This window comes from Mya arenaria, chromosome 11 (genome assembly GCF_026914265.1).
Source record: "Mya arenaria isolate MELC-2E11 chromosome 11, ASM2691426v1".
Lineage (NCBI taxonomy): Eukaryota > Metazoa > Mollusca > Bivalvia > Myida > Myidae > Mya > Mya arenaria.
Window position 1 is genome coordinate 40,398,870 of NC_069132.1, and position 27,972 is coordinate 40,426,841.

A 27,972-nucleotide genomic window follows, 5' to 3' on the forward strand; every position below is an offset into this window, starting at 1 on the left:
GAATTCTTGTCTTTTGTGTTCTTCAGTTACGTCGAAAAAGGGCATAACTTAACAATTATTTAAAGATGCACTCTTACTCCCAAACAAGATTCATCACAATTAATAAAATTGTTTTAATATTCAAAAAAAGATGAATAAATGTCGAAAACAATGGTTCTTATGAAGGATACAGAGTTTAATTTGAAAGAAATCAGCATAAAACACTGTATTTCTACCTTATGAGACTATAAAAGACCACAGTAAATCTTTTAGCATTCACCAATCATTTAATATTTTTGCGCTTTCTGCTATTAAATACACAGTTACAATCTTGTTATCAGTAATTAACATTTTTCATAAATGCATTATTAAGTAAGTAGTTAAAGGTTTATCAGTCAAAATTTATGTTTGTTATACATGATTATGTATTGATTTTGAATAAGAGTGTCACTTTAAACCAGAGTTATTGGCCTTCCTATACATGTGCATATTGTCTCCGGCAACATATGTACCAAGTTTCATTTTAATATCCTGAATGTTTTTGAGTTTTGACCATTTTTTTGAAAGCTGACCATGACAACGATAACTTCAAGGCTATGTTAATACCTACCAGGTACACTTTATTTCTTTAAAAACCTTTATACCTTTACCAAGACTTTTATAAAGCAGTTTATCAAACTGAAAGAAGACTTTGCATCATTCAAAATGAATATACTGTTTACACATGATTACATGTGATTTTACCAATTTGTCAAAAATCATTTAGTTGTGCAAGGGGTGTGGGCTTGGACGTATTTCATCCACAGTGACTTACTAGCGTATGCTGCCCAGATACCCCTTGGTTTCTGATTGGCCAGAGTCTCTTCGATTTCTTCCTGTAGTTTGGAGATTTCACATGTCATGTCTGGAAGTGCAACCTATGAACACAAGTACATGGCATTTTAGCATATAATACATCCCAAAGCTTAGTTTTTGTCTCATCCTATAGCCTATACATATTGTTTGTCCCTGTGGACTCATTATTGTTTAACATGTGCATCAGCAGAATTCATTGTTTTCCATCAATATGTGTTCAAAGCTAAGCTTGGGATTCCAAGATGAATGCACTAAAGCAGATTTGAAAAACATGAGTTATAAATGAAACCATTTTATTTAAAGAAGCCTGGAAGAAGACCATCCAAGGAACATTGCTGTGAATTTTGGTCGCAATTAACCTAGTGGATTTGGAGGTTTAGTTGTTTGAAGGAAAATGTTGATGACAGACAATGGACAGTCCTCTATCACAAAAATTCACCTTCGAGCAAAAATTAATCATTGACGAAATAGAAAGAAAATTCCATAAACTATTTGTCACAAGGCACTAGAGAACTTCTTTTTCAATGGCCCAACACAAGTCATTTAAGCCTTTAATAATTACTAAGTTTTACTCAGTCTCTGATTTATTAAGATAAACAAGATAAAGTCTGTTTTTATTTTTGTTAAATATATACAGACCATTACACTTTTATTTTTTGTGAAATTGGTGTCAGACTTTGCACTGCATTTTTAGCACGCTCTTACGCACTGTGAAGCATGCTGGATCCTGTTCCTCTTATAGCTCAGTTATACCTAATATCTTTCTGTTTTTCAATGGTTAAAAACCTAGTCCTAACGACAAGAAGATGAAATAGAATTCCTACCTTTTTAGCACGTTTCTTGCCTTCCGTGAAGCATGGTGGGTCCTGCTCCTCCTCTAGGTCAATGGTTTGAAACTCCTCAATGGTCAGCTGACTAGATGGTGTCTCCTCAAACTCCAGCAACCTGTACGGCAAATAAGATACATGTTATAGAGAGTAAATATAACACTACTTGTACTTGCATGCTTACTTGTATGTGCACCTATCTGTACAAGAAAATGTAACATTGGGCCTTATAAGTTTTTCAAGTGTGAGCTCATTTTTGTGTGCTTTACCATCCAGGTTTGTGTCCATTGTACAGGTGTAGGATGACTTGTATAATAGCAAAGGGATCAAGGTTTATGCAAGTAAATGAAGGCATACACCACAAGCTTAAAGTCAAATTTCGCAAGTAACTTAACTGCACATTTTACATTAATGTGTAGCTCATGTACAAGAAAACGTTCACATCGAGTTTCGTAACCTATAACATAACATGAATAATTTTATGTATCAAAGTTTAAGCTGCTACCTCCCAGTCTCAAACCTTTTTAGTTTAGTTAAAAAATATTTAGTTTAGCTTGATTGAGGCACCAATTTTATGCTAACATTATTTACACTCTCTTGGTAAAAATGCCAAAAGAAGGTAGAGGCAGACACCTGTAACACTAAACCAGCTCACCTCTATTAAACCTTGTACATAGGCTAAAAAAGTTCTTCCGTGCTTTTGATATAAACATTCCATTGAATGAGTCTATTCAAAATTAAAGGTTATAATAATCTAACTTGCTGAATAGAAGACACCACCAGCCAAATGTTTACAATTTGTTAATCCTTTGGTTTGGCTTAAGTTTACCAAAATGTTTATTGATTGGTCAATATTTATCCAAAAATTATTGTTGACCAATCAAATTCATTCTATGTGCAAACTACTTATTTATACAAAAGATAAGCTGTGGATAACTTTTCCGGTTTTATACAGTTGGCTGTTGCCAGAAAGATTCAAAGACAGAAAATAACACTTACCTTTTTCTCAGGGTGGTTTGACAGACTTTGACCACCTTGATGATTTCTTTGACAGTTCTGGAGAACTCATGGATTCTGGCTGACACCAACAGAGCTTAAAATGGAAGAAATACATGTCTCACGTTTTATTATCAAAACAGACCTTAACCATAATTTACCCCAGGCATAAGGGATGTCTGTGATAACTGGGTGGGGCAAGGAGGCCTTAAATATGAATAGCCATACCTTTTTGAGGTCACTTGATTTAAATATACACGTTATCGTTTTATAATTTTCTTTAGCAATAGTTTTTTAATAAAAGCATATAAACTTTATCAATTCTGCCAGCATTATCCTTGAATCATAAACCTTGGGCCTTTGAAACGTAAAATTGGTTTGGCCTGAAATTGGTCGACAATCGTTTGTGTTCAGTCATAATCGATCATCGATTCAACCCGCGAGCTGTTTCTCTTCTTTCCTCTAATTATTTGCGTTCAGTTAATTTCCAAAATTTTCCCCCTTTTGAGTTCATTTATACATTCAGAAGTGTTCAGTTGTTATTGTTTACAATATGATCAAAATCAGTTTTCAGTATATTCTTTTTTTAAATGAATATTTTTATCAAGGGCAGTCCTAATCCAATTTAGTGCCATGTCAATTGCATTGAATCAAATAAAGTGAAGGTTTTGTTTATTATTTCTACAAAATCATTTTATCTATCTATCCATACCTGCCCCACAGAGGCCACTGGGCCGTCTCCCTGTGGACATCCAGTCCCTCTTCATTCTTGAAACAAGGCGCATTGCTGTCATCGACACCTCGTGGGTCTTGTCTCCAAACTGCAGGGCATGGGCGAACCGAGAAATGTAAAGGCATGGGTCTGAAATCAAGAGAAAAATTTGTAGATAAATGATGCATACAGCATAATAGCTTATAACTTTCATATACATGTATAAAATATATTAATGCCATAGACACAGGTATGATAAAAAGTGGCAAAATTGGCCAGAATCCTTAATTATTTCTATTGACATGATTATAAACAATTTCTTTTACAATCCCCAAATATCAAGATAAGCAACATATTTGCGTAAAGCAAATCTAACCACAGAAAACGCAAGCATATAAAAACGAGAATAAAAATGTTCAACACATTTTGTTGAGAGAACATAGCTTATCTTGTTTCATGCATTCAGCATCTTTTTCTTAAATGAATGATATAAATCTGACATTAGGAAATTAACTTAAGTAAAGCAATGACTTAACATATTATAAATACAGCCCATGTTAGGTCAAGATCATATTTAGTGTTCAGTCAGTTAAAATCTTAAAATTGCAATATTTTGAAAGAAATTGATGTGGATTCAATAGTTGTAGCCCTGAATTATAGCTATTCTGGTTTTTCCGACCTAATCCTCCGGTACAAACAAAATTAAACCGTTGTAATATACACAAGTTACTTAGGAAACAATAGAGTCATTGGACTGTTACATGAATTTCAATAGCTCAAAATTCCCCTTTTATTTGTACCGGCATGGGAAAACCCTGTTATGTTAATTCCGGGCTATATGTATTAAGTGGTTTCAATCATATTTATCTGGACGTAAACAAGTTGTCAATGTAAATAATACAACGTCTCAATTCATGAACATCTCTCAAGGCGTTCCTCAAGGAAGCATACTTGGACCGTTGCTGTTTTTATGCTATGTCAATGATATGAATATAAGCATAAGTGAAAAATGTAAATTAATATTATATGCAGATGATAGTGCTATCCTTTTCTCACACAAAGATCCTTCTGTTATTAGTAATGTACTCGGCAAGGAACTTGAAAACTGTAGTAAGTGGTTAGTTGACAACAAACTGTCTCTTGGAAAAACAGAATGTATTTTATTTGGGTTTAAAAGGAAACTAACAAAAGTTGATAGCTTTAATGTAAACTGCAATGGCCATATCATAAAACCTAAACAATCTGTTAAATATCTTGGACAATGTATACTGGACAATGATCTCAGTGCTGCATCTATTGTTAACAATATTGTCAGTAAAGTTAATTCTAGGTTAAATTTTTTATATAGACATAATCATTTTTTAGATATGAAACTAAGAAGATTGTTATGTAACTCCTTAATACAATGTCATTTTGACTATGCATCGACATCTTGGTACAGTGGTATATCTAAACAATTCAAGAACAGATTACAGGTCACTCAGAACAAAGTTGTCAGATTTATTTATGGCTATGATTGTAGAACTTCCCTGAAAGTCTCAGCTTTCAATGATATTGGATGGCTTAATATATAGAAAATAGGATAAAGCAACTACGACTAAACCATGTACATAAAATCTTAAATAGCAAATGCCCATCATACTTACATGAACATTTTACTTTAGTCTCATCCGCACATTCTTACAACAGTAGACATAGTGCTGGTAATTTTAAAGTGCCACAGGCTGACAGTTTTATATTAAATACTTTCTTTTATCAAGCAATCCAGGACTGGAACAGTCTTTCAATAAAGTTAAAAGAATTGAAAAATAAGAACACTTTTAAAAAAGAAGTAAAATCACATCTCATTGTTGGTATGAAATGTGCAGAAATGGAAGATTTCCTATTTTATTAATTGTTATTAATTTAATATTGCATATCAGTTCTAAGATTTTTGTCATATTATGCTAAAGTGTCATATGGTTTTAACAATCGGTTGCATTATAACTGTAAAAGTTCAATCTCATACATTTAGTCATTCTTTAACTGGTCAAGAGTACATGCATGTTAATTTTGTATAAGAAAACCTAATTCAAAAAGCTTACAACTGAGATCTGGGCAAATAATTACATTTGTCATAAGGACCCCATTGGAAATAAGTTGAATAACTTTAATGGGTTATCCTGTTTTATATATTTGTCACATTGAATTAAATCTTTATTAACGCACGTATGTATCCAAAGCATTCTAATGATGTTGTGCTTTAGTATAGATATCATCACGAATACTTTGTTAATCAGTCTGTGTTATAACTTTATGAGATATTTGGTTTGTTACTATGACATATATATATATGCACAAATAAATCTATCTATACTATATTGTTTTTTCATTTCCTGTTCCACACCTTTATATATTACCGGTATACAGTAAAACAAAAATATTTATGTAGCTGAGCAAAATAACAAGAACTTTTTCCTAATACCGTTTCAATCTAGTTGAAACCGGCTTCAGTACTGTTTAACATTACATTTTTTATTATATATGAATAAATTTATAGCATCAAGTAATATAAGCAAAATTACTATTGGGCAGTACAATCTTGTAACTAGCTCTACCAAAAATTCAGAATGTTTACAGCAGTTAATAGAGTAGTCTCCCTTCTCTAGTGCATTGTGGGAATTCAATACTAGAAAACATAATAATGGACATAAATATTGTTGTAGCTAAATAATCATTACTGGGTAAGATTTTGTATTTTACACATTGTCAGCAACATATGTTTACGTCATTTTTCATGCATTTACTAACCATTAACTTATGTTTATTACTAAATACTTAATCAGAGAAGAATCAATGTAATAAAAAATATATTATCGACTAAAGAAAAATAAGTAGTTATATATATGCAGAGTAAGCCGTAGCTCAGCTAAGGCAGTGTTGCACATCATTGCTAGAAATTGTCTTTTTTCTATTCTCGAGTTTCACTTGGAATAAATCTATTGTATTTATAAAATTGAAGGTTTATTCTGAGTTAAACTTAGCCTTGAGGATATTTAATGCATTTACTTTCACTATCTCAACATAATCAAGCATCTGAACAGCCATAATTAACTACCCTACTGATGTGACAAATATTTTTGCTTGAAATGGGTTCATTTATTATAATAAGCATGGTGAGTAGTTCACATTTTACTTAAAAAATGTTTACCGTAACCAGCAATTTAATGAAATCATGCAGTAGTTTTAAATGAATTTTTATTACCTCTGCTGGTTTGAAAATAACTTCTCTGACTCGAACCATGATTTCATATGCCAATTAAGCTGTTGTTTTTTGTTAATTTCCTTGATTCAATAGAGCAAGCTTGTAGTTATGATGGCTAAAACTTATCACATGAAGAGTCAAAATATTCAGGAGATTGTAACAGCACTAGAATACTGTCGCTCAACATGTACATTTGGCCTCATTTATTATATTTTGAAGGCATTTTTGCAGGCCCATCATGTAAACACAGACCATGCACAACGCCTTCAAGATGGCCACCAAGAGTTGCATTCCTAACAAGTTTCGTGGTGATAACTCTGACGAGGAAGTCAACCAAGAAGTGCCACAAAACTACAGCGGGGTTTACAACACTGCTGGTACACTTGGCAGCATCCAAAAACAGCCTGTTCAGAGAAGTACTTCTCGACCCTCAGGGGAGCCTGCATGGAAGATCCCTCGAAACCCTCCCCCACCCCCTGAACCCCTTCCAACACTAGAGGCTAGTAAGGATTACAACTGGCAAGCTGGCATGTCTAACATCAGAGAAAAAAATGCAGTGATGTATAACAATCCTCTGATGGCTGATGTTAATTTTACCGTTGGGAGTGTAAACAACAAACAGCACATTCCTGCACATCAGTATGTGTTGGCCACCGGTAGCTCTGTGTTCTACGCCATGTTTTACGGGGGATTAGCTGACAAACAAGATGACATTGTGTTGCCTGATGTGGAGCCAACAGCTTTTCAAAACTTATTGCGGTCAGTAATAGAGCATTATTATCAAAGTCTAGGATGCACTTTTTAGTATTCACATTCTCACAAAAAAGAATGGATACTTGTACATTCGTCTTGGGATAGCTTTTACTTTGAATAGTTTCTACAGGAAACACTTAACACTTAGGCTTCACAAATATACATTTTCAAGTGGTTTTACAAATACACATTGTCATTGTTTAGAATCAAGTAGGCCATACTTATTTCTTATAGAATTAGGCCAATTATTATTTAATGATAATAATCAAAAACATAGGTTTAAAATTAATAATGCACTAAACAATTAAGATAAATAGAAAATTTCAATTCTAATACTTTCCTGTACTTTTTTATCTTTGCTAAAGAGTCATCTAGCAAAATAAATGCAATTTTTCCTTAAGGCACTTAACAATGTTAAGATCGTTTTTAAACTTTGAGTCAGAGACAGGATATAAACTACAGACTTTCTCATTGTTTTTTTTTTTAACTCAATTCTCACTTACAGATACTTATACTGCGACGAGATACAGCTGGCAGCAGATAATGTTCTCTCCACCCTCTATGTGGCAAAGAAGTACATTGTTCCATACTTAGCGAGGGCCTGCGTACAGTTTCTTGAGACTAGTCTCAGTGCTAGGAATGCCTGTGTTCTTCTGTGCCAGGGACGCTTATTTGAGGAAGAAGAGCTAATGCAACAGTGTTGGGAAGTCATAGATGCCCAGGCAGAGGAGGCCTTGGCGTCAGACGGATTTGTGGACATTGACTTCAGCACTTTGGAGAGTGTGCTGCTTCGAGAGACATTAAATGCTAGGGAAGTCACTGTGTTTAATGCTGCGTGTAGGTGGGCAGATGGCGAGTGCAGGCGGAGGGATATTGAGTCAACGGCTGAGAACAAACGGCAAGTGCTCGGAGAGGCTTTCTATTTGATAAGAATTCCTTCAATGTCTCTTGAGGAATTTGCCAATGGGCCTGCCCAGTCTGGTATGCTTACTCCAGTAGAGACCACAGATATATTCCTCTTCTTCACAGCCAATAATAAGCCTGATTTACCATTCAAGCGTAAGGCGAGGTCTGGTTTAATGCCACATAAGTGCCACAGGTTTCAATCCTCTGCATACAGAAGCAACCAGTGGCGCTATCGTGGACGTTGCGACAGCATTCAGTTCGCTGCTGATCGGCGAGTCTTCATAGCAGGCTTTGGTCTGTATGGCTCTAGCAATGGAGCAATGGAATACCAAGTGAAGGTTGAACTTAAGAAAGAAGGTCAGGTCCTTGGACGAGCCATCTCTAGGTTTTTCTCCGATGGTTCCAGCAACACATTTCCAGTTCTATTTGACAACCCTATACAGCTAGATCCTGATATCTTCTACACAGCCAGTGCGGTGCTTGACGGTCCCGAACTAAGCTATTTTGGGCAAGAAGGTTTGGCCGAGATACAGTGTGGAAATGTCACATTCCAGTTTCAGTGTTCCGCCGACAGTACCAATGGTACAGGGGTACAAGGTGGACAAATACCTGAAATCATCTACTATTGCTAGGAAGAACACAGTTGTTCTATTTTAGAAGTTTATAAATCTCGTCCCTCTCTAGATTATTTTAATTTTGGTTAAATCAATGTAGGAATACTCTTTAAGTTACATTTTTTACAAATGATTTTCATATTTCAGATCAAATTATCGCTTCTCGTTTATAAAACTAATCATCAATCAATTATTGTATGCCAAAGTCTTAAAACTTTTTTTTAATATTTGTCAATGATGTTAGATGTCCATTTGTTTCAAAAACATGAACCAATATGTGCTGGCTTTTCGTTGTAATGAAATGATCTGAAACTTGTTATTTCATTTACATGTATGTTTCTTTTGTAGCCTTAATTTACCTACCTAAAGTTTTGTTATAACGAATATTCAGTGCTCCAGGCAGGATATAAAAAGGGCAGGGTGCTAGGTCAGAAAGGGTACATTTGATGGCATTGAATGAGCATTAATTGGGCACTTACAAGGATCAATTCATATTGTGTTGTAACTAATTTCAATACTTGTATAGTTTGTTATGAATACCATAGCTGTTATATTAACTTAAGTGTCAAACTTAACGATATTTATCATTTTAATACTTATTTCTAAAAATTGGCTTGACCAGATGTCCAATAAATATCAAATATAGTTAAAAACGATCAAATGCAGCTCTGTCATTTAAAAGGGCACAGCGGAATATTAATAAACTTAAAGGCAACAGGGTGTCAGAAAAGGGGCAACTGGGCACTACCCCCTGCTAGAGCACTGTAGTATGTTTATTTACAATGTTCATGAGGATCTTGAATTGTATGTAAACTAATGCTGTCATTGACACTAAATACTTTGTTGTCTATGTATTAGATTACGAATATACATGTATAAGGAGCTATACGATAGCTAATGTCATGCTATGTTATTTTAATGTTGTATATAATTATACGTGTTATAATGTATATGTTTCTACTTTGAAAATATACAGCACGATATATTTAAATCACATGTATAAGGAGCTATACAATAGTTAATGTCATGCTATTTAATTTCCATGTTGTATATAATCGTACATGTAATAATGTATATGTCTCTACTTTGAAATATACTGCACAATATATTTAAATATAAAATCCTGTGTTCATACATGTATCAAGTTTATGAAATAAACTTTGCTATTACCAACAGGCTTGATTGCTATTCAATTTCATTTTTAGTGTGTCTGTTTTTTTGTGTTTCGTAAAAGAAGGTGTATTGTCTTTAAGTGTTGTGGGGCAGGCAGAGTTGAGCAAGAACTGAAATCTCTGGCCAAAAATTGTTCAAGACATCATGGATCTTCATTCTATTTCCTTCTAAAAACAATGAAATGTGGATCTCTGGAAGGATATATTTAATGGAAATGAACACTTTAGAAGCCCTTGAAACATTGCCCATGAAACTTGGTACTACAGTGGTCCACGTTTGTATAAAAATGGTAATAAAAAACTGTCACAGGAATGTGACAAATGCCCCAGAAAGTGTTTGAAAGGCAGCCTTTAGTTTAGAACAGGGCTTCTAAAAACCAACAATTACAGGACATGAACTATTTTGACCTTGCCAGACCGATTGCAGTAGCAGACAATGTCTTAAAAATTGGTCTAAGATTTTGTATTTGTTCATTTTTTTTTCAATTTCTGTCCAAAACGGAGTCAGTAAAAAATGCAGAATTGTAATTCATAAATAGTCAGGGTCGACAGACGATTTCAAACTTTTAGAAGCCATGATATAAGAAATGAGTCGACCGATTTCAAACTTTTAGAAGCCATGATATAAGAAATGACAATCTTCCCATGCAGTTTGGAAATATTGATCGCTAACATTTTTCACTGTGAAGTATGAACACAAAGATGATAACGAAGTTACTACAAAATGGAGTGGATGTCAACTCTGTTGTTCTTTGAAATGATAATTTTGGCATTATTGGACATATACAGGTATGCATATGAATACTTTATTTAATGTAAAAGAATATTTTGCCAGGATTCATTTTTTTTAATATGAAAAAAAAAATTGAACAAAAAACTAGTACTGGATTTATAACTTTTAAGTGTATGATGTAAGTAAATGGCTTGATCATGTTTACCATATTGAAATCCTATTATTCATTGTCAAAAGGGGTCATTTGCTGATAGTATTCAAACTGCCTTGCAAGTTTGAGATTCCTAGACCCAAAAATATTTCATAGTTATTGACCTTAACCTTTGACCCACAGACCTAAAAATCGATAGGGTTCATCTGCTGGTCATGACCAACCTGCCTAATAAGATTTAAATCCATGGGCCCCAGAATTATTGTATTATTATTATAAATATGTTGATCAGAAGAGATTTTCAGCTCAAGGTCATAATGACCTTTGACCCACTTACCTAAAACTCAACAGGGTTCATCTACTGGTCATGACCCTGCCTACCAAGTTTGAGGTCACTGGAACCAAACATTCTTTAGTTATTGATCAGAAATGGATTTTCAGCTCAAGGTCAATAATGACCTTGACCTTTAAATCACTGACCTAAAAAATCAATAGCCTATTAGGATTCATCTACTGGCCATGACCAGCCCACCCAGATGGTCAAGATGCCGTCTTTCGGGAGCATTGAAAGTAACTGTGCATGGTGGTAAATCCATATAAAATAATCTCAAGACGTTCAGTGATAACATATGATTCACCTAATTATTTGAAATACATATGTGCAACTCTGATGCAGAAAGATTCTTCCTCATTTGCAGCTACTTAAGGATTTCTATTCAATTCATCTTAAGTGCCTACACTTATGACTCCACCTATGTGAGGGCAATAAAGATTCTGATTACAAAAATAAGAAAACTGCTGAACACAAAAAACTGCTGACAAAATGCCAAGGTTCTTATTAGTCATAAATTGTTTTTTTCAGTGAGTTATTAAGCAGTAAGGTTTTGCAAGAATAGAGAACTGCAGAGGGAACACCAATGTTGGCTTTCTTACCAACACGGATTTCTGGCCCTTAAGAAAGCATGCCAATAGATAGAATTTCTGGCCCTTAAGAAAGCATGCCAATTGATAGGATTTCTGGCCCTTAAGGAAGCATGCCAATTGATAGGATTTCTGGCCCTTAAGGAAGCATGCCAATTGATAGGATTTCTGGCCCTAAGGAAGCATGCCAATTGATAGGATTTCTGGCCCTTAAGGAAGCATGCCAATTGATAGGATTTCTGGCCCTTAAGAAAGCATGCAAATAAATAGGATTTTTGGCCCTTAAGAAAGCATGCCAATAGATAGTTATTACCATCTATCCATAGGGAAATGTGCTTATCTCCGTACCATAGAAACACAATATCAGGCACTCATTTTATTTTCCCATTTTTCTGAAGACAAAATTAGTCTAAAGATTAACACCAGTACCTGTACATTAAATGTTTGTATATAATGTCAGAAAACACAATATACATGAACACATTGTCTCTGGCAACATGTGTACCAAGTTTCATCTGAATATTGTTAACTTTTATTTAGTTATAGCCTTAGCGGACAGACTTAGCGGACAGACAACACCACTGACAACGAAATCAAGGCCAGGACAATACATGTACCTCGACTTTTTTTCTTTCTTTGATAAACAGACAAGCTAGGAATATTTGTCATGTACTCACCAACATCCGGTAGATTGATGCAGAGCTCCCGGGAAAGATGTAGATAGGTTCTGCCAAGACTGTACACATTCACCTGCAACCATGCAAATAACCTGATTGTTGGTCCCCAAACTCTTTATACATACAGGTATGGGTGTTTAATAGTATAAAATGAATTTCTTTACCTAAACAAGAGCCGTCGTAAGACAGCGCGCTCGACTACGCCGCTTTGACTTAGAATACAATAACGTATAAAAATACCAAGTTTGGTCTCTTTATGTCAAACCTAACTAAAATTATTCAATACATAACGTGACTTTGATTCTGCCCTCCCACCAGCCTGCCCAAACAATGACGCAAGTCATTCAAATAACTTGATTTCCCATTATGAAAATGTGGTTAAGAATATACAAAATTAAAAAAAAAAAATCAAAAAAAAAATCAAGGGCCATAATTTGTATTTAGGCTTAAATAGGTTTCTTGTTGTAAGATGGTCGTAAATAAATTTGAATTTTATTAAGTGCATTTAACGAATGGTATAGAAGTTTTTTTTATTAAAATCCCAACTTGCCCTTAACTTTTACTTGCCTAAAACTTTAACCTAAGTCAATCAGGGGCCATAACTTGTATAAAGGATATGGAGTTATGTAACCTCATTGGGTGATGGTCCTGAACAATTGTGTGAAGTATTAAGTCAATTGAATGAAGGGTATAAAAGTTATTAAACAATATCCCAACCTGCCCTAAAACTTAAACCTAAGTTCCATAGTCCATAATTTGTATAAAAGATAATATAGAGTTATCTAACCTCATTATGTGATGACTCTGAACATCTGTGTGAAGCATTAAGTCAATTGAATGAATGGTATTGGAGTTTTAAGTGAAAATCCCAACTTGCCCTAAAACTTTAACCTGCCCTAAAACTTTAACCTAAGTCAATCAGGGGCCATAACTTGTATTTAGGATAATATGGAGTTATGTAACCTCATTGTGGGATGGTCCTGAACAACTGTGTGAAGTATCAAGTCAATTGAACAAAGGATATAGAAGTTATTAATAAATATTCCAACTTGCCCTAAAACTTTAACCCAAGTTCCATAGTCAAACAGGGGCCATAATCTGTGTAAAGAATAATATGGAGTTATCTAACCTCATCATGTGATGGCCCTGAACAACTGTGTGAAGTATAAAGTCAATTGAATGTAGGGTATTGGACTTATTAGTGAAAATCCCAACTTGCCCTAAAATTTTAACCGGACGCTGACACCGACGCTGGGGTGAGTAGTATAGCCCACCTATTCTTCGAATTGTCAAGCTAAAAACAAATCATATACTTAAATTGTTACTATTGCAGATGTTTTTTCCACAATTTATATAGCTGTATTTTAGTTATGTTCCTTGTGGTTATATGTATGTTAATTCCCAAGTTTCGAGATTTTTTTGTTTCAATTGCAAAAGATCTATTTGAAAAGCCCACATATAAATGGTTAATTTTAGTTTACAACTAAATGAGAAATTTCCCAATTCCAGGGGTATTTTCATTTTCCTCAACAACAAAACAACCTGTATTTAAACTTAAAACATTTATAAGTATGTTGAATGTCATCAACAGACTTATTGTTATATGTGTACAGAGCATATTTTAAATGTTACCATAAAATAGATGAATTAAGTAGCATCTTTTAACTCCTTGTTAACTTAAGCTGTCAAAAATTGGTATAGGCTGCTGACAGTTGTAAGAATAAAGAGAAATGTCCTCACCTGTAATGCATCACTGAAGTCGAGAAGCATGTCTAACTGTTGTTAAGGACCACATCTGTTAATAACTATTTAATAACTAAATAGTTACAGTGTTTTCTTTCCACATGCATTTTAAGGGGTGCCCAAAATCTGTAGCACTTGACAACCTGAATTTTTAGAAGGATTTACTGCAGTCTAGCACACAAGATTTCAAGATTTATTTAGATCATGGGTTATTACAACCATGTGATCAGAACAATAACGCTTTAACAAACAATTAATTAAACATAATAAATTATATATATATAAACAAAGTGGACATATATTACATACAGTTTCCTATAATAGGAAATACTAAGACAAATAAGTCGTATTGTTTTTAAAGGAGAATGACTATTTGACATACCCTTCCATTTGTCAGTCCAGGTTAATCATGTGACCAGTAAATCCCTCCATCAGTTAAACAGTGACAATTAGTTTTTAAAATGTTATTTTAAGAAAACACAAAACCATACTTTTTTGGCACACTATACTATCAAGTAATTTCAGAGAATCACATTCATATACATATAACTGGATTCTAGTATCTTACAGCTTATTGCAGGAGTAATGTCCCTTAATACTGACTTTTTTTTATGGGATTTTAGTCTTTATAAATGGGGCAAATTGTAGGGGAAATTTAAGACAAAAATGGGAATCAGGGGCCAACGTTTGACCCCCAAAATCACAAGAAAGACTGTGCCATCACACACATGACTTGGAACAAATTAACATTAAGCAAACTTGACTGCAATACAATAAGATTGCTAAAAGTTGTATAGTACAAAGATTCTATCCCTTTAAATAGAAAGCCATGCTATTAAAACATGATAGTAATACTGTATTTTTAATGATAGAAATAATGATAGAGTACCTTAAAGATTCTATCAGGACCAGAAAAAAACTGAAACCAAGGATACGGGATGTTTTCTCTACGCGGCACACAAGATACAGGCACGCAGCAATAACATGTGTGGACTTCCTTCCCATCGTCATGCGTTTTGCGACGGCCATTTTGTAGAAATTGAACGCCGTGTCCACACAGTGATTGTTCAGATTAAGTTGGCTAGCAAGGTGCTGAATTTTCTTTTTACCTGGAAAAAACAGGCAAATCTTGATATCAGTTTTTAAAATATTCAAGTTTTCCAACAGGTTATTGAAAACATTTTTAGCAAAAAAAGGATAGGTTTTTTACATGTAGTACAATGACCATGTCCTTCTGCTGATATAACTGGAAAAAACCTGGGTACTTGGAATTCCTACAAATATCTTGAGCAAATAAGTGTAAAAATTCATTTTACCAAATTACTTGCTTAAATTTGAATTTGTAAACCAAAACATATTACATTATCATAATATTTAGAGCAAATTTCCTCAGTTAAGTCTCAAAACTCTTCCAATGGAGAAAAATACACAATTTATAAAGAAACAAAATATAGTGAGCTCAGCATCATCCTGGTATAAGGACTTATTCAGATGTTTTAAGAAAATGAAACTTGGTGTTAAGCAGTTTTGAGACTTTTAGAGGAAATCAATTTAAAGATAATCATGATAACCTACAAAACAAAAAGTTTTGTAAAATCAAGTTTAAGTGGGTAATTTGGCAATATGAATTCAGATACTTAATCTTGTAATGCTCATGATTTATTGAGAACTTGGTGCCAGATTGTGCAAGACATTAAACCCGCACTCTCACAGATGGACCATTTTGATAACTTTAATATTATTTGTCTTGGAATGAGCTAATTTTTGTGTAAATATCTGGAAATAAAGTGATATAAGACTGCTGACTAAAGATCAGATCACAGTTTTTCCTATTTACAACCAAAACTGCTAAAAGCAATACTAATGCTTTAAGAACAAAGGCTGTCACAGAGTTAACCAGTTCCAAACAAATGATATCTGTTCTACTGTGAGTTATCTTATATGACTGAATTGAAGGCAGTGATGCCAAAATCAGCTGATTCTGTGACAAAACTTAAACAATATATAGTCAAAACTGTTAATCTGTGAGAATGCAGCTTTAAGATTCAGATTAAGAATACCAAGAAATGGTGTTTTATTTACCATTCTGCAACGTGACAGTTCTTGATTCCTTTTGCATGCCATGAGTGAAGGTGCCTCCGATTGAGAAGGACTTTCCTCCTGAAAAAATGTATGAGTGAAATGTACATGGTCAATACAGTGACATTCATTCAACAAAGATTATTTATAAATAGATAACTGACCAAACAACTCAATCCTGAGAACCCTAAAATTAAAGTTTCAGGAATTTAGATTCCAAGCAGGGTTGAAGGGACTATTTCATGGTTTGTAAAATGCAAATTTTATGCGGAAAAAATATTACAAAATAACGTGTGTCAAATCTTAAGGAGTGTTGAAGTCCAAAATTGTGAAAAGTGTTAGTAACGCAATTCAGCAAAAGGCTGTAGCTTGATTGGGTTTATTGACATAAATATTATCACTTGATGATAACAATGTATTTTAAAAAGGTTAAAACATCTGTCAGCTTATGTACTAGTCCTTATGGATGAGTGGATACGGTATCAGTTTTCAATTATTTTTTCTTGAATTTACCATCGTGGGTTAGCTCCCCACTACAATCCAATGTTTTATATTCTTTAATTGTATTTTTTCTGAAATTTCGGTATCAGGGGATATAAAATAATTATGAAATAAGAGTTTTCAGGAGCATCATTTACAGAGAAAACTCATGTTTTGGTGGCATCGTGTCCTTTTAAGGGGCTTTGAGCCCAGATTAAATTGTTTTTCAAAGCCATTTATATCCATTTCAAGGTACTTTTTACTACGGTATATTCTTTAACAAATATTGAGTAAAAAAACACCTTAACAACCACATTTCAGGATTAACCTTGAATTTTATCATCCCTGTTAATATCATACAATGTTTTTTGTATTGGTTGTACAAAAGGATTGATTGCCTTATTTAAACATTGTATCAGTAATACATAATACGCGAGTGCACATGGTCCTTTTTAAAGCTGTGAGGAATACAGATCTCTATTAATACACACAAGAGGAAACCAATTACTTGTTGGGTGACAGATGTAAGATGACCATTCAATCAAACTCACATGCAAATGGGTACAATATTTAACTCAAAAAACTTTATTAGTGAGAAGCATATACCCTGTCAAGAATTTACCCAGTACCTGTGTAGCACAACCCAACTTTTCCCCATACCTTCTGAAGAGACAAACTGGCCAATGAGAGAAGAGCCGCCACCAGAATTTTCTTGAAACTGAACCTCCGAGACAATGATCTGATCTTCCAGCACCGACCCACATCCTGTGCACACGGCATCTCCTCTGGCCGAGTCAATGTCAATATCAGTGCAACCGCACTGGTTACACATACGACTTGACATGACAAAGGCTGATTCTTTGGTTTATCTGAAAACACAGGTACATGAATTAGTATAACTGAGCGCTCTAATAAAGAATTCAGTGCAAACTGTCTTTAAATTATTTATACATAGAATATTTCAGGTCATAGATATGTGCCAGGCATCACACTTCGTATGGGAAATACATCAATATGGAATAAGTTAAATAGCTAAAATAGAGAACAATTATTAACCCTTATTATTAACAATTAAATTATAAGAGTGATTAAGAGTACTCTGCCAGAGCTTGCCATACACATACAATAGATCTCTGTGTACACATACACTTGTTGGGATTCATTCATGTTCTGAAGATCTTGTAGTTTGCAATTAGTTACAATTAAAAGGTATAACATCCTTTGTTACAGATGGAAAATAGTCAAAAGTCGGATTTAATGTCATATTAAAACGTTTAAACAATCTTTGGATATGTTTAAGCGATTCTAGGTAATAAAATAATTTGTGTCCTCTGGGCGAGTGCATAAGAGGGGGTTGAGGGTCCAAACAACACATCGGACACCTGTGCTGGAAATGATCAACAGCAGTAAATACTAGTATCATTTTACAAAATTTGAAATGACATAAATTTATATCAGAACATCTGTATCTATTACATGCATTTTTTTTTCAGCTGCTGAAAGTCATTCGATTTTTTTTCCAGTTGAAAGTCATTAAACGAATGATTTCTGACAGTTTATTGATAAAACAGTATTCAAACATGAGAAGTAACGAGTCTTAAGTGAAAAGAATCATCAAAAAAGTGATGTGCCTAAACGAGGATTCGAACTCGAGTCGACCAAATCGAAGTCCGCCATCTCAGCCACTACACCAAAATATAGCCCATAATTTCATTGACATTTTCAAATATTTAAAACACACATCCTTTGAAAGTGGAGAAAACCCCTTCCCTTTGTTGAAATGCAGCAACAAATTATACATTTCAAGACAATACAAGTTTAATTAAATGTTCGGTTAAAGCACTAAATTCTCGCCTTGCCACCACTAAACACGTTTTTGTTTTTTACATGTTTTCGCGAATTCTAGCATAGTATGACAAAACCAAACATTTCTACCTACCGAGTAAAGTTTGCCTTGATATCTTGCATCCGTTTACACGATTTTCATCATTTAATGGAGTTAAAAAGGCCCAAAATCTTGCATAAATGATGAAACACGATGGCAACTATTGCTATTGGGCATGCGCGGAGAATTAATGTACACTTCCGGAAAATGGTGACAGCATGAAATTTGCTCCCAAAATTCAAAGACTTTGAAGGTTTTGGAGAAGTTATGACTTGAACATTGTGAGTTATTCTTATTTTTTTATAAGGGCTTTTTCAGTTTATTAGATGGATAGAAATTGATTAATATTAATTTGAGTTTTATCCAAATTCTAATACAAAATGTTTATACTTCCAGGTTTATCATGCTGCTTTTTTGTACTCCATATAATTGAGTCATAACTATTTTATTCAACTTACGGCAGAAAGACAGTGTTGTTTAGTTAGGTTCACCTTATATTCTATATTTATTATACATGGTAACAAAGTAATATTTAGACGGGAATGTTTCTTTAAAGAACAGTTGTGTTAATGTTACATGACTAGCTAAAGAACTTCAGCAAACACGTTATATATTACCTTTTTGGATGTGTTCGCTGAAGAGAACGACGTATCCAAACCCTACCAGAATTCGTGACATTTTTATGTCACGCTGTTATTTCACTTGTATGCATTGTACAGACAAAATAGCTGTATCCTTAGGTAAATGAAGTAAAATGTAGTTCACAAACTCATTTTCAAAACCAAAAAGCGTTTTAAAGATAGTTGATTTAGCATTTTAATTAATTCCTTATCTAGGTCATAGTTGTGTTCAAATTTATTCACGCGACACCAAGATTTTCAGAAAATACCCATGTGACCTAGTGTTTATTTTGCTGTTATTTTTCCTATTTCGAATAATTAATAAATAACTAATGACAAATTTGGAATAAATAAATAGTTTTTACTTATCAAAAGGTATTTACAACCTTACTGCAATTGGATTCAACTAAATGAACAATGTGAATCCGATGCTATAAATAGAATCCATCAACGTTACTGAAGCCAGAACTAGTACATGACCATAAAATGATCATGGATTACGTACTCTAAATCAATAGAGTTCTAAACATTAGTCTTCTTATCCTTAAATGTCTTAATGGCAGGGCTCCCTATAAGTTTCAGTTGAACCATCTCGAATGACAAAGTAACCAACCAGCTACTACTTACTGTACTTAAAAAATTAACTTATTAAGTTATTTGTCAATTTGAAAGAGGCTGATCAATTGCAATCTGAATCATCCATTTTAGCCAGCAGCCGGTTCTTATTGACATCATTGAGATGGGTTGATATTAAAAGAGGGGATGTTTAAAAAAAAATCATATTGTATTTAGAAAGGTATTCAATGTTCGAAATAGATTTTTAAGGGTTATATTCATATTTTACCCTGTACAGTAATGGCAAATGTATTTTGCACAAAACCAGCATTAAATGCATTATAAAATAGGCCTCTTTTAACAAATTGTTTGATGGATAGTGCATTTTCATGCTCAGAACTATATGAATGACATATAATGGTAATATGGCTTTTTTTATGTTCTTTAATAGACGTTATAATGCATAATCCTAATTGTAATGAATGGCCGAAAGTGGTGACAAAAAACTGTACGTATGAAGGATTTGCTATATATGATTTTTTTTTTTTTTAATAGGGAATCAGATTGAGATACTTTGTCACCTGTTGTTGGTGAATATCATGGCTGAGTCAGACTCCTACCACAGCCCTAGTAAGGGGAATGGTTCTGCTGTGAATGCAGAGGTGTACCGTGTTGAAGAGCGCCCGGAACATGGAATGAGAATACTACATGCCCTCAACAAGCTAAAGACAGACAAGATCCTCTGTGATGTTACTCTCATTGCTGAAAGTAGGAGAGCTTTTATTCACACTGTTCATGGGTTATTCTTTTTTTAAACTTTTATTGTTACAGCGTTCATATGATAAAAAGATTATAGCCAAAAAGATCTTAAATTATAATAACCAAATAACAAACCCGGATATTTTTCAAAGCCTGGGCTTGCTTCATGTTTGCAACTAGTGCTTATTTTCAATTACTACTCTGGTTATATCAAACTTAAAAGGATATCAAAACATTTTATAGTTGTTCATTAAGAAGACATAGAAAAAGATCCAACAAAGAATTAAAATTCCAAGAAGTTTTGTATAACATGTATTACCTGGTACCGTCATTTTTTTAGTGTAACAGAGCACAAAAGATTGAAATTCTGTGCAAGTCACATAGCTGTTACATCATAATATTACATGCAAATCCTTACATTCTGTTTTTACTCTACAGGCAAGAAGTATGATGCACATAGAGTTATTCTTGTGTCAGCATCTGATTACTTCCGGTCCATGTTCACATCAGGCATGAGGGAAAGCCATCAACGTGAGATAGAGCTGAAGGGCATTACGAGCAAGGGCCTTGAAAAGGTTCTTGAGATTATCTACACATCAACTACCACTCTCGAAGGGGATGATATCTTTGATGTCATTGCAGCAGCAACCCATTTACAAGTTACACCCGTAATAGAGTTCTGTGAAAGGAACTTTTTGAGTGGAATGACTACAACAAACTTTTATGACTTCATTAACACAGCTAAGCTGTATAGTATGAATAATGCTTTGAAGCAAATTGATGTATTCATTGCTAGAAATCTCATGCAAATCTCAAAGGACAACACATTGCATTTGTTGACATACGATCAAATGACGAACTGTTTGAAGAATGACCGATTGTGTATACGAGAAATTGATATATTTAGAATTACCTGGGATTGGCTAAAACAAGATGTGAACCACGATGACCATGCAATCTATCTGATGAAACTCATAAGATTTCCTCTGATCAACCCTCGTGATTTGGTTCAGCATGTTCAACAGGTTGAAATGATGATGACGGCTCCAGACCTCCGCGAGATGGTCTTGTCCGCTCTCAACTACCATGTTGTGCCCCACTCTCAGCCCCTACTTAACACTCTCTCCACACAGCTACGTTCCTTCACAGAGAGATTGATAAGTGTTGGAGGTCGAGAGATACACCCCAACCCTTGCCTCCATGATGAAATTCTAGTATTTGACAGTAAAATCACAGCCAATAGTCTGCTTAACCGCAGTGAAGTCGCTACATTACCAAGTGCTTTAAGTCATATGCAAGTTGTGGTATTTAACAATTTCCTTTACGTGCTAGGTGGTTGTACAACCCAATGCGCACATGGCGAGTCTGCAGTGAACTCTGTGCTAAGGTATGACCCTAGGTTTGATAGTTGGTTCCAAGTAGCTTCAATGAATAATAAAAGGGCATACTTTTTTGCTGGGGTCTTGAGAAACAAGGTATATGCTGTGGGCGGCAAGTTCAAGGATGGGAGTCTAGCAACTGCTGAAGTGTATGATCCTGCAGAAAACACGTGGGAGTCCATAGCATCAATGCCCATGTCCTATCACGCACATGCTGGGGCAGTTTACGCTGATCATATTTTTGTGTCCGGGGGTTACAGCAATAATCATTTTACCCCAGACATGCAGCGCTTCGATCCCGACACAAACCAGTGGGAGGATATGGCCCCCATGTTGACCCCTAGGGGCTGGCATGTGATGTGCACAGCGCAGGATAAACTGTTTGTATTTGGAGGTTGTAACCTCAATGTGAACCAGCAAGCCCAGCCCGTGGTCCAATCGGAATGCTACGACCCCGAGGCAGACCAGTGGACAATTATCGCTCCTCTAGCCATTTCCCACAAGGAGGCTTCATGCGTTGTGTACAGTGATCAGATCTACGTTCTCGGCGGATACAATGTGCAAACAAAGACTGGCCAGAAACTTGTATCACGTTTTGATGTGTATAGCGGCATTTGGGAAACTATAGGAGGATTGCCACGCAGTTTGACTGGTGTTGGCTACTGCACTCTTCAATTGCCAACGTTTAATATAGACGATGATGATAAGGATATTTGATGAGTACGAGTCCCTAAGCTTTTAAGTGTTGGAAGTTGTTCGCATAATCTGAATGTTTTGTTTGTTTAATTTGTACGAGATGGGTAACAAATCCAGATGAATGTTAGTGTTGTTCTTGTGAAGAATATTGTTAAGCACAGTATTACTCAGTAACTTACTGTTAAGAGAGAACTTTCTGATTTTAAGTGTTATCGATTATTTTATACAAATTTCAACTTAACTGTGGCCATTTGTTAGAAGATACAACTTGGTGAGTTTAATTGTCTTTCTAACTGTATTAAAAACTTTCTTGTTACATAAGAATATTTTTATGCAGAAACATGAAAATAAGCGTTCATGTCAAATTGATACTACCTAAAAAAAACGTCCATTTTTTACTTCACAGGGCTGTCTCCCTGAAATCCCTGTGCGGAATAGGGCCTTTCCAATAGGGAATTTCTCTAGTCTAGCGAAAATTCAAATAAACATAACATCTTGTAACATTCATAATAAATGAAAATCTAGTATTAAAGTGTTAAAGATATCAACTACATATATTAATGACAATATATTGCAGGCAAAAAATGGCTGGAATTGTATGTTTTTTTGTCCGATTTTTTTGTCAGACTTAGCTGCATATAGGGAAAATAATATACAGTGTATATTATTGTTCGGGGTGGTGCCAAATTTAGGCATTAGTTTTTTTAAAATACTGGCCTGCTTCAATTTATAGGGTTAAAGAAAGCAGCAGTCACTGGCTAGTGAATATTGATCGTTGAAACATTACAAATATCAAGGCACCCTTAGAATTCCTTTTGCATTGGAAATTTTTTGTTTTGAATTGCTGTTTTTATAAATAATTTAGTGGTAATAACGTTTCTATTGACTTCTGTTCATTTTTTTTTATCACAAAGTGATAATTGACTTCATAAATAGTAAATAACTGTACAGATAATCATAGTTTGCTCCTTTCACTGTAAATTAAGTTGTGATGTCACTAAAATTTATGTATTTCATATATTAAAGATCAAATTTCATGAGTAATGTCATCATCAGAATACCCACGGCTGACTCATTGCGTTACCCTCCATTAATTGGATAAATGGCAGTGTTTTATTCCACTTTTAAAGAAATGGTGGCGGGCCCTTTGATAGGGGATAATTAACATCGTTTGGCAAAAAGGGGAAAAATACTAACATGATCCATAATTATAATGTTCAACTTCTTTTTAAACCTTTTATTTAACAAACCTATTGACATACATCATGAATGGCACTGTATTGCTACTTTTGCTTCATGTTAAGGGGTCAATGGTTTTTACAAAGGGGAATTTTTTAACAGGATAGAGGAAAAATATACTTTTCAGCCCCAAAAAGGGCCCAAAAACCCCTCTGTATCAACTGTAATGGAATTGGTCAGCCGTGGTTGTTTAACAAAAGTGCTTTGTAGCCTGATTATTTTACATCATCATGTTCCTGTGTTAACTGTAAAGCCAATTATGTCACTATGTACATATACACTGTATTAGAAGTGTTTATGGGGTAATCCTAAATTGAAATCTCAAGATCATGCATAGATCAGTGACGTTCAAACACTTGTTTGTGATGACAGTTATTTTAACTTTGTACCAGTTGTAGGAGTTGAAAGCCTATTTTAAGCCTTCTTTATCTTGGGTGAAAATGTGCTTAACAGTTAAAACATAATCAATGATTTTAATTAACAACCTTGAAGGAGCACAACATTGGTTGGTGATTTTTTTTTTAATTTCAAATCATTATCATGTTTAACTCATTTGACTTAAATGATTAAAATGAAAAAAAGCATATGATTATTTTAAGATACAGATAACAAAATATCGAAGGTATTTTGGCACTTTTTTAGCTAAGGAATTTGTGGCTACATAGTTATTAATTAAAAAACATCACTTTTAATGGTTAATATTTTTCAATCTTTTTCCTACAGAATGTTGTTAAGTAAAAACTTAATTTTATTTAAGAAAACTTTACAGTAATTCATTTCTCTCCCATTATAAAAAAAGAATTTATTAACCATAAGAAGACACAGTCAATCATATGATGTCGTAAAAATGCTGGGAAAATGTAATCACTTCTTTTAAAATGTGGTTGATGCGTTAAATCTCTGAAATGTTGAATTGAAATGCAGTGACAACAATTCATTTAACAAATCATAAGTTAACGCTTTGAAACATGTTGATAAATGGGTTTTTTTATGGCCTGCTGACACAATACAAACAAGAACAAGATAAACTATCTTGTATTTATATTATTACACGACGATTTGCGATCCAAACAAATATGAAGATGTTGTGTTCATCAGAAAATAATCACACTTGCTGAAAGGCTGTTCATTGAAGAAATGGAAAGTTGAGGTGTAAATATACAATTTTGGTATCATTTGAAGAGAATTTTGCTTGGTCATTACTGATATGTAATGTAAATGACCAAAAATCTGTCATACACAATGTTAAGTATTCTTTGAAGGCCAATTTTTATATAATCCTTTTAATAAAATACATGTTTTTTTCATCACTTAAAACTGTTTTAAATGATACAAAAAAACATCGGTGTCTGGGCAGGTATCTAAAAATTACATAATTGTGGGTGTAAATCTAACAACTGAGAATGTTTCTCATTTCTCTTTGCTACATTGTAACTGTTGTGATTTTTATTATTTAATTATCACCATGCAATTTGTTATATTGTAAACACAGCTTTTTCCAACTTCACATACTTACATATTGTTAATACCAGTGTATCCATCCTTTAGACCTTACGAAAATAATGTCCGTTTTATAATAGGTTATAATCCCCAAAACTTGCTAAGTAGGGTAGGGAGGATTTTGTTTGTCATTTTTATTTGAAAAAAATGGCAAACATACTTAATGACAAGATTGTTGGACATTGATAGCTAGCAGGTTAGGATTTGAGGACAATGCTAAATCTATATTTTTGTTTTCTTGGCTTTTAATTTGATGGGGTCAAGTTACCCTAAAAAATCGTTCAGGCCTTATGCAGCCGTCAAATAATCATCTTGTTATGTATAATAGTAGGCCACAAATCTCTAGTTACCTGTTTTGATATAAATCAAGCTTTTGTTTGTAACAGAAGACAGAAAATAGCACAGAATGTCATTTATACGCATGTTAAAAAACTTTTCACTGACAAGTTACATTTAAGGATTTAGGCGAATGCTCTAGTTTACATCACATTTGACATTGTTTTATGTTTTCATTTCGGGTCTGTGTATTCGACACAGATTGTTTCTGTTGTAATTTTTGATGACTTGAACAATGAATTTTATCTGTGACTTGAATGTGCTTGGACATATGCTGATAAATTATTTTTTACTGATTTATTTAACAGTGTATCTTGCTTTACAAAATATATTTATTTCACTGATGAATGAAAGTGGACAGCTCCTTTAAATAATGTTTAAAGGCGCACAATATAAGTTGATGCAAATTTTTATTTTTTTATTTAAATGCATTATCAAGTTTAACTCATTTGACTTAAATGATCTAAACAAAACAGGGCCAGTATTCAATATTATATATCTTATCCTTAACCTTAGACATGCCTCAGTGAGTCCATTCTGCCCATTGGTCAGCTAAATATAACGGCCAATCAAAACACTTAGATTCTAATCTTAAATTTAAGTTCATGTTGCTTATTGAATACAGCCCCAGGCAAATGGTTTGATACAGATAGAAAAATAAAAGCGATATTTGTTCATGTTTTTTTTAACTGGGAAAATTGTGGCTATGGAGTTATTAATTACAAAACAACGTTTATGAAGGTCAATATTTTTTAATTACAAAACAACGTTTATGAAGGTCAATGTTTTTTGACGTACCTAAATCATGTCCTTTTTTGGTTGTATTCATTTTAGGGCTTTTCCATTTAATCATATAACCCCCGGGGGGAAGGCACTTTTAAATTATGCCACCTCCCTACAAAAGCAAATAAAGGTTCAAATTAGCCAAAAAAGACACCCACCCATATACTTATTAAATAATTGCCTCCCCCCTGGGGGTTATATGTTTTACTGGAATAGCCCTTAGTCAAATGAGTTAAACAGGAAAATGCATTAAAATTAAACAAACAAAAAAACACCTCAACCTTTATGTTGCCCCTTTAAGTCACACGAGAATGCATGGCTTAAATACTTAAAGTTATCTTGCAATCATATGGAATATATATACAAAAATCAAATCTGCTTTTATGGTACAGTTACAAGTTTTTCGCTTGTTTGTTATGCCAATAAAAAAAGGTATTGTTATAACCCTGGCTACTACATCATAAGCATAGTTGTACAAAACCTTTAACCTTGGCCTTGATCGGAGTGAATAATATGCCCATTGTTTTAGTGCAGAAACAAACACACATGCGGGTTGACGCCTCTTCCACGATGATCTAGCATTCTGTCAGAATTCATTAACATCAGATATTTAGTGCGAAGAAAATTGTTGTATGAATTTTACGGTTGTTTTCTTTCCTCATCTTGATTTAAGTTCACAGTGGTATAATTTGGGCATAGGTAAACATAGCAACATAAAAATGTTTTTTTGCTGTTTTTTTAGCTATATTTATATACCGGTATATCATATAGCTAAAGAAAATCAATAAAAAAAAATCAATTTTTATTGTTGTTATTGCCACCTGTGGTACTGGGTGGAAAGACAGCTTTTGTTACATTTATATTGTTAGTCTGTGGAATTATTATTGCCTCACTGTTAATTATATTATGTGACAGTATACAAATAAAATAATACATGACATAGGATGTTTTCTCTGTGTTTGTCCTATTGTGGGAGGCCCTGGGCTTGTTGACACTTTAAAGTGATACTCGTATTTAAAATCAATACATACTGATGTATAAAAAACATAAATTTTGAGTGATAAACCTTTAACTACTTATATAATAATGCATTTATGGAAAATTTTCAATACTGATAAACAAGATTTTAACCGTGTATAAAATAGCTGAAAGCTCACAAAATATTAAAGAACTGGTGGGTCCTAAAAGATTTACAGTGATCAACTATGTCTCATACCATACTATGAGACTCACTTTTAATCGATTCGTTATGGGAATTCATTAAAGGTTGAAATTCTTCAGAAGAGGTATGGGCACAGTGAAGTTCCCAAGATGAGCCCAGTTGTGTTACACAAACGCCACAGAATGCCACAATCCCAGCGCAACCCTAGAGCTTGGA

The 27,972-nt window shown here is 34.0% G+C and overlaps 3 protein-coding genes across 3 annotated transcripts in view; 2 read left to right on the forward strand and 1 right to left on the reverse strand.

Moving 5' to 3' along the window:
- LOC128208296 (transcription factor IIIB 90 kDa subunit-like) overlaps window positions 1–18,909 on the reverse strand; it is a 37,282-nt gene extending 18,373 nt beyond the window's left edge. The window contains exons 1-10 of the mRNA XM_052911838.1: window positions 18,782–18,909; window positions 17,503–17,711; window positions 16,366–16,443; window positions 15,219–15,392; window positions 14,281–14,312; window positions 12,541–12,613; window positions 3,370–3,519; window positions 2,661–2,754; window positions 1,659–1,779; window positions 794–896 (exon numbers count right to left, since the gene is read on the reverse strand). Of these exons, the coding sequence (XP_052767798.1) occupies window positions 794–896; window positions 1,659–1,779; window positions 2,661–2,754; window positions 3,370–3,519; window positions 12,541–12,613; window positions 14,281–14,312; window positions 15,219–15,392; window positions 16,366–16,443; window positions 17,503–17,686 (1,009 nt within the window). The 5' untranslated portion in view covers window positions 17,687–17,711; window positions 18,782–18,909. The remainder of the gene's footprint in view (window positions 1–793; window positions 897–1,658; window positions 1,780–2,660; window positions 2,755–3,369; window positions 3,520–12,540; window positions 12,614–14,280; window positions 14,313–15,218; window positions 15,393–16,365; window positions 16,444–17,502; window positions 17,712–18,781) is intronic.
- On the forward strand, window positions 6,003–10,059 carry LOC128208299 (BTB/POZ domain-containing protein 6-B-like). The gene is made up of 3 exons (XM_052911840.1): window positions 6,003–6,092; window positions 6,845–7,372; window positions 7,872–10,059. Exons 2-3 carry the CDS (start codon window positions 6,867–6,869, stop codon window positions 8,902–8,904), a joined length of 1,539 nt encoding a protein of 512 aa, XP_052767800.1. The 5' UTR covers window positions 6,003–6,092; window positions 6,845–6,866; the 3' UTR covers window positions 8,905–10,059.
- A 10-nt stretch (window positions 18,910–18,919) lies between the features above and the next one.
- On the forward strand, window positions 18,920–27,534 carry LOC128208300 (kelch-like protein 13). Its single transcript, XM_052911841.1, has 3 exons — window positions 18,920–19,008; window positions 20,458–20,670; window positions 21,100–27,534. Exons 2-3 carry the CDS (start codon window positions 20,502–20,504, stop codon window positions 22,755–22,757), a joined length of 1,827 nt encoding a protein of 608 aa, XP_052767801.1. The 5' UTR covers window positions 18,920–19,008; window positions 20,458–20,501; the 3' UTR covers window positions 22,758–27,534.
- The last annotated feature ends 438 nt before the right edge of the window (window positions 27,535–27,972 follow it).